The 15,323-nt window shown below is 36.4% G+C and overlaps 1 protein-coding gene across 2 annotated transcripts in view; it reads right to left on the bottom strand.

Annotated features, from left to right (window-relative positions):
• Positions 1 to 673: 673 nt before the first annotated feature.
• The window catches only part of KIF11 (kinesin family member 11), a 50,976-nt gene continuing 36,326 nt past the window's right edge, over positions 674 to 15,323 (bottom strand). For both annotated transcript variants that reach the window (XM_025466517.3, XM_035708065.2), the window contains exons 18-22: positions 10,240 to 10,519; positions 7,164 to 7,386; positions 5,754 to 5,905; positions 4,350 to 4,466; positions 674 to 2,279 (exon numbers count right to left, since the gene is read on the bottom strand). In XM_025466517.3, coding sequence (XP_025322302.1) covers positions 2,160 to 2,279; positions 4,350 to 4,466; positions 5,754 to 5,905; positions 7,164 to 7,386; positions 10,240 to 10,519 — 892 coding nt within the window. In that variant the 3' untranslated portion in view covers positions 674 to 2,159. The remainder of the gene's footprint in view (positions 2,280 to 4,349; positions 4,467 to 5,753; positions 5,906 to 7,163; positions 7,387 to 10,239; positions 10,520 to 15,323) is intronic.

Raw genomic sequence — 15,323 nt, 5'->3', positions numbered from 1 at the left:
CATGGATCCTGCTTCTCCCTCTGCCTACATCTCTGCCTCTGTGTGTCTCTCATGAATAAATAAAATCTTAAAAAAAAAAAAACAAAAAACCCCCCAAAACCTGGTTCTGACCAAGTTGTTTCTGAACATTTTTGCTGTAGGAAGAATAAGTCCTTGAAGCTACCTATTCCATTTTTGCTGATGGTTATTTTTAAAGTGCTTAATATTGTATATGAAAAATTGTTGAACTAACTTAAGGCTTGGGATGTTAAAATTCTCTAGTGATTTGGGGCACCTCGCTGGCTCAACAGTGGAGTATGTGACTCTTCATCTTGGGGTTGTGAGTTTGAGCCCCATGTTGGGTGTGGAGCCTATTTAAAATAAAATTTTTTAAAATTCTCCAGTGATTTATTTTTGTCTGTCAGTTGTATTAGCATTCCTAGGTGCCTTTAATGTCAGGAAACAGATGACTTACAGCTGGACATCAGGCCCTGTGAAGACCCATCTGTTTCTCATCAATCTTATACTTACCTTAGGGTATAGCCCCTTAGAATGCAATTGAAAGAGCCTAGGATTATCAAGGTCCTTCATCTTGGGTGATTATCTGTGTGGAAGTGTATTTTAGGAATTTTAGAACAACTTGCTGGAACTCTATAAACAGATCCATTGCCAAATAAATAATAGGGCAAGCAAGTTAATGCAGAAACCAAATTTATTGGGACAACTGAGTAGCTCAGTGGTTTAGCTTCTCCCTTTGGCTCAGATCATGATCCAAGTCCTGGGATCGAGTCCTGCAGCAAGCTCCCTGCCTTCTCCCTCTGCCTATGTTTCTGCCTCTCATGAATACATAAATAAAATCTTTAAAAAGAAAAAAAGAAACCAAATTTATTAATGGATTTCCTGAGGGCAGTTTATTAGATATTATCCATAGCTTATGTTGACATCTGATTTTGCAGGGAAATTGCAGCATTATTTTCATTAAGGTAATTAATACTTTTGCAAGGTAAATTTAGTTCCTTGAAGTAGCCATTTTCTAATTCTCCAATTGGGTTTGGCTTTACTTAGCTATCACAGTCAAATCTCTCTAAAATTTATACACTTAACTTGATGTAGGCACAAAATTTTTTCTTTGCCTATATTCCTTCTAAGTGTGCTTGTTCTTCATGCTGAAAAATCCAGCTTCCAGAAATTTGGCTGCTAGATAAAAACTGTTAGGACCTTTCTAAGGGTTAAGATTTCACTAAGGAAAAACATACATATACATATTTTATTATATACAAAGTACAAAAAGTTTCAAGTAAGCAAGCAAAAGGATATAAATTATAGTCATAATTAATAGTTTCAAAAAGCCCTTAAATCACTGAGACCTTCTGCACAAGATATAGGCCACACAGCCATTAATCAGAGATCTTATGGTAGTTCTCCCATAAGAGTAATCTACATTCTAGAGAAGCTGGCTTTTTATGAACTCTGTGGGGGCTAATGTGTTAGGCCTCATAAAGAATGCTTTTCATCTAGGGAGAAACAAACTAAAAATATTGAAGGAAGGAATACTTCTAGAATTTGTTTATTGTTGACAGTAATCTTAATAGCACCACAGAAAGTGTTCAAGACTTCTAGGTAAAATTCAGGATACCTTATAATATGAATAGATACCATTTTGTAGCTCTACAAATGGTTTGGACACAAATGAAAAAGGAGAAAGCAAGCTAAGAATGCAGAATGGAAAAGTCTAGGGAAGGAAGTAAGCCGATATTAGACATAATTCAATTACAGCAAGAAAAGTAAGAGATGTGCCTTCCCAAGACTGAGTTGGCAATATTTACCTATGTAAGTTAAAGCCTAGAAAACAGTGCAACTTCTCTATATGTGCTGCCTAGTGATATATAAGAAAAATATTTTTCATTTGTTAGGAAAGGGCTATTTTATGTCGAAAGCTAAAAATACATATTTACTCAATGTAAATCCCAAATAAAACCCAACTTAATACACAGTGTACTACAGGGATGATAGAAAAATGAGCAGTAGACATTTTAAATTCAACTAAATATACAGTATTGCCTTGATATTTTCCATTTGTTTTTTGTCTATACATAAGGCTCAAGTTCTGGAGTTCTAGGTTTATTTTTCATTTTTCTTAAAAATAGAATTACCGATCCTCAAGTTAACTAAAGATTTATCTAGGCTCGTAGAGGTAATCTGCTCCTTGTAACAGAATGCTCTGTAGTTTCTTCCACTTTAGGCCTCTCCACTGAATTAATGCCTCTGTTTTCTTTGTCTTTTCCATGTGACTTTTTATGCTGTGGACATCAAGGGAGAAATTAAATCAATATAAAGTAACATTTGATACATATTAGCTATACTCTATTTTCAAAGTTCTCTGAGTTATCAGCAAGAAATTAAGTGTGGAAAAGGCTCAGCACAAATTGGAGCCAACAATTTGTATGTCAAGTAGAAATGAATGCCTTCTTCAACTAACCATCAATGGAAGGAGTGAAGTGAATGAAATATTAACTTTATGCATGATTTTTCAAGGCAAAATTATGGATTTTACTGTAGGGAAGTAGTTCTCAACAGAGAGCAATTTTACCTCCCCTAGAGTATATTTGGTAGTATCTGGAGACATTTTTGTTTGTTAAAACTAGGAACTGCTACTGGCTTCTAGTGGATAGAAGCCACGGATGCTGTTAAACATACAAGTTAGTCCACCACAACAAAGGATTTTTCAGCTCAAACAGTCAATAGTGCTGCTATTAAGAAATCCTGCTCTAGGAAAACAAAGATTTGATATCATGCAAAAAAAAAAAAAAGGAATTCTATCTTAAGCAGAGAATCTGATGGCTACCTCAAGACATTTTAACTGTCTTTTACCTTTTCTTTTAAAACTTACTTCATATTTCTCACTTAGGAATTATTTTTCACTAGAATTCTCATACTTGCCCATAGAAGGCTTTAAGAGACTAATGACATTCATTGCAGAATCCAGTCATCTATGATAAGACAAATCATAAACCACCTCCAGAATTTCAAACCCAGAAAATTTCTCCATGAGACTGCTAGCAGGGAAAAAAAAATTTTCAGACTTCAGCGGAAGGTGTAAAATCCAATCCCAAGTCTTTTTTGATACTGTAGGGCCTTCCCTGCCATAGATCAACCACTAAGTCTAGTCTTCAAAATGCCATAAACAGTAATAATGAAAGGATTTCCAACCGGGGATTCAGTAGTAACTAAGGTTCTCTTTTCTTAACTTTCCTTCTTTCCTTAACTTTAAAGATAGAAGAGAGGATTGAAAAATGGAAATATATTTAGAGTTCTCTAGTAGTAAAGAATAAAGCAAAAGGCAGGGATGATTTGGGGATAAAATTATCTTGAGACAAAGAGAGAGGAATTTAACAGAAATTAAGCTAGAAGTTTTAACAGCTTAAATCATGGATGGAGGATCTTTAGGCCTTGCTGGGAAGACCTGAAAGTCTAAGAGATATAAAAACATAGGCTTAGGGATCCCTGGGTGGCGCAGCGGTTTGGCGCCTGCCTTTGGCCCAGGGCGCGATCCTGGAGACCCGGGATCGAATCCCACATCAGGCTCCCGGTGCATGGAGCCTGCTTCTCCCTCTGCCTGTGTCTCTGCCTCCCTCTCTCTCTCTGTGACTATCATAAATAAATAAAAAAATTTAAAAAAAAAAACATAGGCTTATCAGAAGCAGCCCTTCAACTGTAAAATGTAGATATCAATGTCTCATGTGAGAAAATCCTTCCATCACAGACTATATTTAGGCTCATGTATTCAAAATAAAGGGAAAAATGCTGGGCAGTTTATAGTGCCATGCTGCCAACAGTGTTGAAAAAGGGTTAGGAAAGATCACAGGATTTAACTGCACAAGATCAAGGGAAGTGAGATCAGGAAACATGGGGGAATTCTTAACAAGAGAAAAGCCTCTACGATAGGAGAAATTAATATAACCTGAGAGACCTTCAGTCTCTGTCTTTTAAACTTCTTAGCTTTCAAAGTCTGAGTATGGGAGACACAAACTCCAGGACTTCCATGTAAAAGGTAAAGGGAAGAGAGAAATGACTGCTCTCAATATCCATTCTGAGTATGGAGGAAGTAGAAAGAGATTAAGTGTAATAGCTGAGGAGTGCTGAGGATGGAGATTAACTCAAACTTTGCATTTAATTTTCCTAAAGAAAACCCCTGGTCAATTATCATATTTGTGTAAATAATTTAAATCAGAAAAATTAACAAGCCATCCCAAAGGAATGACAAAATATCTTGCTGTTGTACCTACCAGAGTAATGCCTTCACACTGAATAGCCAATGACTGATTTACATCAGATGTAGAAGGGTTATGTGACAGGATATAATCACATACCTGGAAAAACGGAATCCCACCACTTGATGAACAATCCACACTAGCATCTTTAGATGACTCCTGACTTACAGGTTCTTCAATAGAGTGTCCTAGAACAGACTTTTCTTCATCCAAGTCCTAAAATAAGAAGGCAGATGTGTGATTAAGTCCAAGAATTTAGAAATCTTCACAAAAGTAAGTGCAGCTTTCTTCTTTGAAAATTATACAATGTCCACTGTATAAAAATTAAACCTCAATAAAATTAGTAGAAAGTCTAAAAGAGGGCAGCCCAGGTGGCTCAGTGGTTTAGCACTGCCTTTAGCCCCGGGCGTGATTCTGGAGACCTGGAATTGGAATCGAGTCCCACATCGGGTTCCCTGCATGGAGCCTGCTTCTCCCTCTGCCTGTGTCTCTGCCTCTCTCTCTCTCTCTGTGTCTCTCATGAATAAATAAATAAAATCTTAAAAAAAAAAAAAAGTCTAAAAGATAATGAGGGAGGGGTGCCTGGTTGGCTACTGGCTCAGTTGGAAGAGTATGGGACTCTTGATCTTGGGGACATAAGTCCGAGCCCTATGTTGGGTGCAGAGATTACTTAAAGTAAAAAAAAAATTAAAAAAAAAAAAAATAAAAATAAATTTAAAAAATTACTTAAATTAAAAAGTTAACTACTTAAATTAAAAAAAAATTTTTTTTTAATTTTTATTTATTTATGATAGTCACACACACAGAGAGAGAGGCAGAGACACAGGCAGAGGGAGAAGCAGGCTCCATGCACCGGGAGCCCAACGTGGGACTCGATCCCGGGTCTCCAGGATCGCGCCCCGGGCCAAAGGCAAGCACTAAACCGCTGCGCCACCCAGGGATCCCCCCAAAATTTTTTTAATTAAAAAAAAAATAATGAAAATAATCCCAAATATCTTTTCTCATAGAGAAGTATCTATAGTAAAATGTTAAAAGTAGTAATCTCAGAATAATGGGATTACAGTTATTTTCTACTTCCCAACTTGTCTATAATCACTACAGTTAAGAGCACAGATTGTGGAGAACTCTTCTAGGTTCTAGTTCCAACTCCATCCTGTGACTTGGGACAAAGTAATTCTTAGTTTCCTCACCTATAAAATGGGGATAGTACTAGTATCCACTCCATAGGGCTACTGAGAGTATTAACTGAGTAATTATATATGTAAAATGCTTAGAATAGGTTCTTGTACATAATAAGTACAACATAAATACTGGTTGTTATTATTATTATTATTACCTTAATAATAAAAAAATGGCCAGATTAAAAGAAATAAGCTTAAGGGTCAGACAACTACCATTAGTGAGGCAGGATAGGATCAAAGGACAAAGAATGAAGTTCTTCATAGAATGAAATCGATGACATAGGAGTTTATGTGAGTTTTAAAATGATGCTTTAAATTTTACCTGACTGATCTCTTCTTTGTTATTTTCTGAACACTTTAACATCATTAACAGTTCAGGCTGTTTCCTTTTCAACTGGTCCAGAAGCTGTTCACGTGGTTCGGTTCTCACCAGTGTTGATGGGTATAAGTAATTTTTCCTTTGTGGTGTCATACCTTTAGTGGACATTAAATAAATGGTAAAAAATTGAAGGGTGGGACAGAAACAAGATTTTTTTTTATGCTAGAATATATACTTCTCAGGGAGTCTGTCTACCAAAGACATAACCATTGCCACACATGGGTATCAATCTTGTTACCTGTCAGGCATATATTGCTTACAATTACTATTTCCTAACTTGACAAATGACCTTAGATAGATTCAGCTATTTTCAAGATTCAACCTACCCCCAAACATGAAATTATCCATCTCTATGGATGTACAAAAGATGTATTGTAGGTTCTAAAAGGAATCAGAGTGTTCTGAGAAATGGCAGCATTACTGGGAAAAGAGTCTAGTTTTCCCAACGAGATCATTTTGATAGGAAAATCATTTCACTGTAAATTTGGTGGCAGCTAAATATTAACCATTTACATTTCTTTCTTTTTTAAAGATTATATTTATTTGAGAGAGAGAGAGAAAGAAAGAGAGAGAATAAGCATATAAGCAGGGGGAGGAACAAAGGGAGAGGGAGAAGCAGACTCCCTGCTGAGCAGGGACTCTGATGAGGCTCGATACCAGGACCCTGCGACCATGACCTGAGCTGAAGACAGACGCTTAACCAACTGAGACATCCAGATGCCCCTCAATTACATTTCTTTATAATGAAATCGTGCTCTCATATTTTACACAAGCACTTGTTTTTTGCTTAACATTTATATCCCTTACTTCATTGAAAAGTGTAAATATTACCAGACTCTTGTGGGAAAAAAAAAAAAAAACTAACATTCTTTAGCATCATCTCCTTTATAATTGATATATATGTATACACACTTTTTTTTTTTTTTAAAGCTTTTAAAAGTGGTTAAGCATTTGCCTTTGGCTCAGGTCATGATCCCAGAGCTCTGGGATCAAGCCCCACATTGGGTTCCCTGATCAGCAGGGAGTCTGCTTCTCCCTCTGCCCCTCTCCGACTCATGCTCTTTTTCTCTCAAATAAATAAAATCTCTAAAAATAATAATAATAAATTATTAAAAGTAAACATAAATAAATAAAAATCTTCTCTTAACAAAGCCAGTTCCCTAAATGTTTGTAAAATTTATTTGATGGCAATGCCCAAATTTCTACAAGTACATATCACCTATATCATGACATCTAATCTTGATAAATTCCTACCAGAAAATGACAGGACCTGGTTTTTCTGAAAATCTGCCACAGTAGAAGGTTGACTTCAACTTCAAAAATTTAAAGAGTTCTCTTTTGACTTTAAAGTACCTGTTGGGATATCCAGTTTCAGATCCTGTTGTAGAAAGCAATTAAGCTTAGTTAAACCAATTTTTATGGTTTCATTAAGTTCTAGACTTTGTGCCATTAATTTTTCTTCATCAGTAGTTATCTGACCAAAAATAATGTTACGCTGGTTCTCATTAGCTGCTTTATGTTCAGTTAATTTTTCAGTAATCTCTGAACTTGAAGCCTCACAATCTTGGTTTACAACCTGTAAATGATACAAATGAGCTTTCATCATTAAAATCAAAGTTGTCAGTGTTTTATTCAATATATTATTTCCCTGTTTCTTGAAATTTTCCATAGTAAAGTTTTAAAAACACAAGCCAAAATAGAATAGTATAATTGATCCCCTTGAATTGACTATCCATTCTCAACGTCAATGGGGTATAGATCAAACAAGATTAATCACTACTCCTCCTCCCATAGAATTTTTTTTCCTTAGAATTATTTTAAAGCAAATGCTGTATCATTCCATTTATTTCAGCATACATCACTAAGAGTAAGAGCTTAAGACTACTCTCACATCTAAAAAATTTAACTTTGGGTTAAGTGGTTGAGCATCAGGCTTCAGCTCAGGGTGTGATCCTGGAGACCCAGGATCGAGTCCCACATTGGGCTCCCTGCATGGAGCCTGCCTCTCCCTCTGCTTATGTCTCTGCCTCTCTCTCTCTCATGAATAAATAAATAAATAAAATATTTTTAAAAATAAAAATAAATAAATAATTTAACTTTGATTTCTTTATACCAAATGTCTAGTCAGTATGCAAACTTCACCAATTATCTCAAATGTTTTTACAATTTGTTTGAATTTATCATAGATTTGGTTGATATATATCTTACCTAGATGACTATATAATTTATCACCCAAAATGGGATACTTTTCAGAATGAAAAGCACCATTCTTAGCCAACAATTACCTCCAAACAATAGATGTAAACAAGGACTATCCCAGGCAAACTAAGATTTAAGACCTTCTGGCCTTAAATCTCTTATGATATAGTATATCTTTCCTCACACTTTTCTCCTTGAAAAGAATTTTTACTGTTGAAAAAACCAGGTTTTTGCTTTGCTGGGAATCTCAAATTATGGATCTGGTCAATTGTATCTCTACACCATATTTCCATATGTTCATCTGTACTCTCTATTTTCTACAAAGTAAATAGATCCAAATGCTTGATCTAAAATCAGGTTTAATTGTTTGGCAAAAGTATTTTATAGGTGGTGCTAAAAGCACTTAATGTCTGGTTATATCTCTCATGTTAAGACTAATCAGTTGGGGGACCTGGCTGGCTCAGTCAGTACAGCGTGCAGCTCTTGATCTCAGGTTTGTGAATTCTAGCCCCACGTTGGGAGTAAAGTTTACTTAAAAAAATAAAAAATATGGGCAGCCCCGGTGGCGCAGCGGTTTAGTGCCGCCTGCAGCCCAGGGTGTGATCCTGGAGACCGGGGATCGAGTCCCATGTCGGGCTCCCTGCATGGAGCCTGCTTCTCCCTCTGCCTGTGTCTCTGCCTCTCTCTCTCTCTCTCTCTCTCTCTCTCTGTGTCTCTCATGAATAAATAAATAAAATCTTAAAAAAAAATAAAATAAAATAAAATAAAATAAAATACTAGTAGAAAAAAAAGGAAAGAAAAAAAGATGATTGAGTTTGAATGTGATCACTCTATTAACTATAAAGTTCTCCATCATGGGATCCCTGGGTGGCGCAGCGGTTTGGCGCCTGCCTTTGGCCCAGGGTGCGATCCTGGAGACCCGGGATCGAATCCCACGTCGGGCTCCCGGTGCATGGAGCCTGCTTCTCCCTCTGCCTCTCTCTCTCTTTCTCTCTCTGTGACTATCATAAATAAAACTTAAAAAAAATTAAAAAATAAAAAAAAAATAAAGTTCTCCATCAAAGGGTGAGTGGCTGGCTCAGTCAACATTGAGCCTCTTGATCTTGGGGTCATGAGCTTAAGCCCCATTTTGGGTATACAAACTACTAAAAAATAATAATAAACTTAAAAAAATTAACAAACAAAAAAATTCTCCATCAGTTTTTCTCAAGTGGTGTAGACAGTCATGTCCACAGGGGTTATCTCACTAGGACTGCAAAATGATGACTTTCAAATTCTGTCACTTCTTTTGCATTAGCTGGGGTTCTTTTACTCATCCACTATCCTGCTAAACCAAGATAAAATTCATTCGGCAAAGACACACTCATATGGATGCTCAACTATTTCCCTTTATTTGCCAGTTTTCAGAATAATACCCTGCTTCCCTAGCATGACCCAAAAGAGACCTATGAAATTTTTATAAATTCTAAACTTAATATATTTAATGTATCTTAATTATAGCAATTATTCTTTTTTTTTTTTTTTTGCAATTATTCTTTTTGATACTCAAGTTATACCATCTTTAAACAAAGGAGTGTCATCAAGTGGGTTTCTATGTCTTTTTGATACAACTCCACTAATCTTTTTAATAGCTCCCTTACTTTCTGGTATGACAAGATCTCTAGGCTTATCTGGTATATTTCCTGTTTCAAACTTGAAATCAGCTACTTCTCAGTCCTGGTTCCTTTTGGTAAAAATGGCTTAAAATACTTATGTTCTTTTTTTTCTTTTTCTTAACTTACATGCTTTTACCTAGTTCCTGAGAATATTAGTAAAATTCTTTAATAGCACAGGAAGAAAAACCAACCCACAAAGGGCTTATGCAAGTATTAAGATCAAGCAAACTCACAACCTATCAAGTATCCTTTGAACAATCAGGACAATACCCTACATACTTAAAGCAATAACAAGTTTGAATTATATTCAAAAAACAGGGTGCCCTTAACTGAAAGAACAAGTAAAAAACCATGGATAGATACAGGACAGATCAGACACAAGTATTAAATAATTTCAAGCTCTAGGAAATGTATGTGAAATTAGATCATATACAAGCATACAATTATTATGTTAAAAATTTAATTCATTCATCATTTTAAAATATCAATTTTGAAACCAATTCTTAGCTAAGAATATTTAATTTTTTGATTATCACTATTCTATCCAAAGTAGGTTCCAATTACAAAGTTATTACCTCCAATAAGTTCTGAAGTTCTTCATCCCTTTTATTTAAGCAAGATACCCATTGTTCAGAAAAAGAAAGTGTGCTTGTGTTCAGGGCCTCACATCTCTGTTCAGTCTCTTGAGATACTACTTCAAGGTTGCTATTAAGTTTATCACAGTGTTTCATAGACTCTTCAACCAATTTTGTACCCTCTTGGTTAAAGTGTCTGAGTTCCTGTGATAAGCCATCACAATCAGCACAAAACTGTGTACCATAAGAGGTTGTTTTGCTGATTATATCCTTAGATTTCCTATAGAAAAAGATAACAACACTGTTAAAATGGAAAACTAGACTCAAAAGATACATAACTTGCCCAAGATTACACAATTTAAAAATGGCATATTTGAACCCAGGCAGGCTCCAGGGCCCATGTTTTTAATTCATCTTCTACATTGAGAATGGATGCTTTGGCCAGTGTCTTTTCACAGCAGACTGATATCATATCTGCCATTAAATACCTTTGGAAATGTCTCTTTTCTCATAAAACCTTTCCCAGCTCTCCTCCAGATAGGATGCTCTACTTTGTACCTCTAAGAGTAATGACTATACAGTTACTAAAATAAAATCTGTCCATATGTTTTATTCCTCCTACTAGAATAGATTACTTTAAGGGCATCACCTACCGCCTCTAGTCTAGTCCCTAAACTGTGCAGAATCAGTCTATCCTTCTGTTCTTAGGCAGGTTTGCCTTGCCTGTGACCTTAAATAAATCATAAAAATTATAAATATTATAAAACAAAGTCAACTATAAAACTTTCCAATAATTAAAAGACGATTATATTAGGGTGTGACAAACTATATACCTACCACACACAGTACCCTGTAATATAACCCTTATATAAAACTAAAGTCCTCTCAAGACTTTAGAGTTAAATTTTGGTGAATGAAAGTTACCCTCTATTACCACTAGATGGTACAACTGTGAGAAAACCAAATGAAGAAGTATGTTGAAAACCAAAGTTCAACTAGAGGTTAAATAGAAATGATTGAAAAAGGAAAAGAAATTCAACTGATAAGCTTAGAGACTATCAACACAAATCTAGTCCTTCAAGGAATCACAATCTAGGACTCCTGGGTAGGTCATTGGTTGAGCATCTGCCTTTGGCTCAGGTCATGATCCCAGGGTCCTGGGATAGAGTTCCGCGTCTGGCTCTCCACAGGAAGCATGCTTCTTTCTCTGCCTAGGTCTCTGTGTCTCTCATGAATAAATAAATAAAATCTTAAAAAAAAAAAAAAAAAAAAGGAATCATAATCTAGTAGGAAGATGAAATTTATTCACGAGTGACTATAATCCATGACAATAAATGCCAAAGGCAGTAAGTGGGTCTTGAACTTCAGTATACATAAACCTCACCTAGATTCCTGGGCCCTACTCCTGGCTGACACAGTCCCTGGACCACACTGAAAAACACTGGTATAGGCAATCTCAGGAAGATAGGAAAAATGCCTCCCAGAGGCCTTAAAAAGAGTATATCATAGTTCCCTTTCCACTTCAATACTATTCTCGTTTTCCCTTCAGAGATATTGAAAAAAAAACAGAAATCCTTCAGTCTAGACACTAGGACAAAGAAGTGGGGAAACACTTTCTAGACTTAAAGTCTAGAAAGAAGAGTTGAGAATGGGGCATGATATAACGAATAGGATCAACAACAGAATTGGAAAACCAATGACAGGAGTTAGTAAAATAGATGATAGCTAGAATTCTAGAACAGCATTGTTCAATAGACTATAATATGAGCCATGTAAGTAATTAAAAAGTTTCTAGGGATCCCTGGGTGGCCCAGCGGTTTAGCACCTGCCTTTGGCCCAGGGTGCGATCCTGGAGACCCGGGATCGAATCCCACGTCAGGCTCCCGGTGCATGGAGCCTGCTTCTTCCTCTGCCTGTGTCTCTGCCTGTCTCTCTCACTGTGTGCCTATCATAAAAAAAACAAATTAATTAATTTAAAAAAATAAAAAATAAAAAGTTTCTAGTAGCAAAAAAAAAAAAAAAAATTCTAGGGAGGCCTGGGTGGCTCAGCAGTTGAGCGTCTGTCTGCCTTTGGCTCAGGGCGTGATCCTGGAGTTCTAGGATCGAGCCCCACATCGGGCTGCCTGCATGGACCCTGCTTCTCCCTCTCTGTGCCTCTCATGAATAAATAAAAATCTTAAAAATAATTCTAGTAGCCACATTAAAAAAGAAAATAGATAAAGCAATCAGAGTACAATGTCCTGGGTTTCTATAGCATATGCAAAAGCAAAATATATGAAAACAATGCATAAGAGATGGGAAGGAGGAATTGGGACTATACTGTTATAAGGTCCTTTTAACACACATGAAACAGCAAATTACTTGAAAATGGATTAACATTATTTAAATATGCATATCATGAATCCCAGAAAAAGCTACTTGAAAAGAGAATTTAAAAGTATAAACGGGGGATCCCTGGGTGGCGCAGCGGTTTAGTGCCTGCCTTTGGACCAGGGCGCGATCCTGGAGACCCAGGATCGAATCCCACGTCAGGCTCCCGGCATGGAGCCTGCTTCTCCCTCTGCCTGTGTCTCTGCCTCTCTCTCTCTCTCTCTCTGTGTGACTATCATAAATTAAAAAAAAAAAAAAAAAAAAAAGAAGTCAAAAAAAAAAAAAAAAGTATAAACGGGGCAGCCCCGGTGGCTCAGCGGTTTAGCGCCACCTTCAGCTTGGTGTGTGATCCTGGAGACCTGGGATGGAGTCCCGCATCAGGCTCCCTGCATGGAGCCTGCTTCTCCCTCTGCCTGGGTCTCTGCCTCTCTCTCTCTGTCATGAATAAATAAATAAAACCTAAAAAAAAAAAAAGTGTAAATGATAAGGGACACCTCAGTGGCTCAGTCAGTTAAGTGTCTAACTCTTGATTTCAGCTCAGGTGATGATCTCAGGGCCTGCTTAGGATTTTCTCTCTGCCTCTCCTTCTGCCCACTGCACCCCTCCACCCCCAAACTCTCTCTCTTTAAAAAAAAAAAAAAAAAAGGAAGAACAAAAAGTATAAATGAGAAATCTATGGAAGAGATAAAACGAACACAGAAAAACATTCAACTAAAATTAAGAACGTGATAAAAGGAAACAAAGCACAAAAGATGCAACAGAGGGATCCCTGGGTGGCGCAGCGGTTTGGCGCCTGCCTTTGGCCCAGGGTGCGATCCTGGAGACCCGGGATCGAATCCCACATTGGGCTCCCGGTGCATGGAGCCTGCTTCTCCCTCTGCCTGAGTCTCTGCCTCTCTCTCTCTCTCTCTGTGACTATCATAAATAAATAAAAATTAAAAAAAAAAAAAAGATGCAACAGAGAGAAAACAGCAAAATGGTACAATTTAATCCAACTATACCAATACTTTACATGAGAATGGTCTAAACACACCAGTTAAAATTTATACACTGTTAAATGTGATGAAAAAGCAAGACCCAATTACTTGTTACCTGTAAGAAATCTACTTTAAATATAGACTTGGCCAAAAGTAAAGGGATGGAAATACATTATATGCAAATAGCAATCAAAGGAAAGCTAAGTACTTATATTAGTTTCAGACAAAGGAGACTTCAGGACACAGGAAGATTACCAGGGATAAAACGGGACATTACATGATGATAAAGTGGTCATATCAAATGTGAATGCATCTAATATGTATGCATCTAATAACAGAGCATCACATATATGCAGCAAAATTGATAAAACTGATGAGAAAGAGAGAAATCTAAAATTATAATTGGAGATTTCAACACTCCTCTTAGTTATTGATAGTTATTGATAGAATAAGCAGAAACTCAGTAAGCATACAAATGACCCAAATAACACTATCAACCAATTAGACCTAATTGACCTGTACAGAAGATTTCATCTATCAAGAGCAGAATACAAATTTTTCTCATATGGGTAGCACCAAATGAAGCATATCAGAATTCAAGGGCTCTGCAAATAAAACGGTCTTTGGAACCAAAGCTGGCAAAACTGGACCAAGGCCTTCACATTAAAACTAAACAAAAGTGAATGCCTGCTAAAAAAGAACACTTAAATAGGATTCTGAATCTCCTAACACAATAATCAAAATGTTCAAGATACAATCAAAACCATTCTGGAAAATCACAACTTGAATGAGAAAAGACAACAGGGGCTAACACTGAGATAATTCAGGTTATTGGAATACCTGTCACGGATTTTAAAGCAGCCATATAAAATGTTTCAATGAGCAATTCAAACACTTTTGGAAAAAATAAAACCATAGCAAAGAAACAGAAGAGATTAAAAAAAAGAAGGAAATGAAAATTATAAAGCTGAAAAATCCAATAACTGAAATAATGTTCACATGATGGATGAAAATTTCTACAATTGGTGACAGGCATAGCGTACAGATTCAAGAAGCTGAGCAAATCCAAACAGGATTTCCTTTAGGGAAATGTATAAGATGACACAATATAATCAAAACTTCAAAAACTAAAAGTAAAAAAAAAAGTATCTTGAAAGGAGCTACAGAAGGGATGTCTGGGTGGCTCAGCAGCTGAGCATCTGCCTTTGGCTCAGGGCATGATCCTGTACTTCCAGGATCGAGTCTCGCATTGGGCTTCCTGCATGGAGCCTGCTTCTAATCCGTCTGCCTGTGTCTCTGCCTCTCTCACTCTCTGTCTCTCTCATGAATAAATAAATAAAACATTTAAATCAATCAATCAATCAATCAATCTTTAAAAAAAAGAAAGAGCTACAGAGAAATTCCAATCGTGGTGTTCTTGACAACTACAAAATTAATCATGAAGGCCAACTCAAACTGAAGGGACCCTGTACTAAATATTCTACACTGTTGAAAAAGGAAAGGTCATAAAAGACAAACACTAAGAAACTACTGCAAATTAAAGACTCAAGAGATGACAATCAAATGTAGCGTGTGATCCTAGATTAAATCCTAGAACAGGAAAAAAATCTTTTTCTTTTCCCATAAAGAGTATCAGTGAGACAACTGGCAAAACTTGAATTAGGTCTGTAATACTAGATAATAGGAGTTACCAATATTAATTTTCTAATTTAAAATAATTGTATTATGGTAATATAA

The sequence above is a fragment of the Canis lupus genome, chromosome 28 (assembly GCF_003254725.2).
Source record: "Canis lupus dingo isolate Sandy chromosome 28, ASM325472v2, whole genome shotgun sequence".
Classification (NCBI taxonomy): Eukaryota; Metazoa; Chordata; class Mammalia; order Carnivora; family Canidae; genus Canis; species Canis lupus.
The sequence above is the reverse complement of the archived record's forward strand: the minus strand, read 5'-3'. Positions and strand labels throughout refer to the sequence as shown.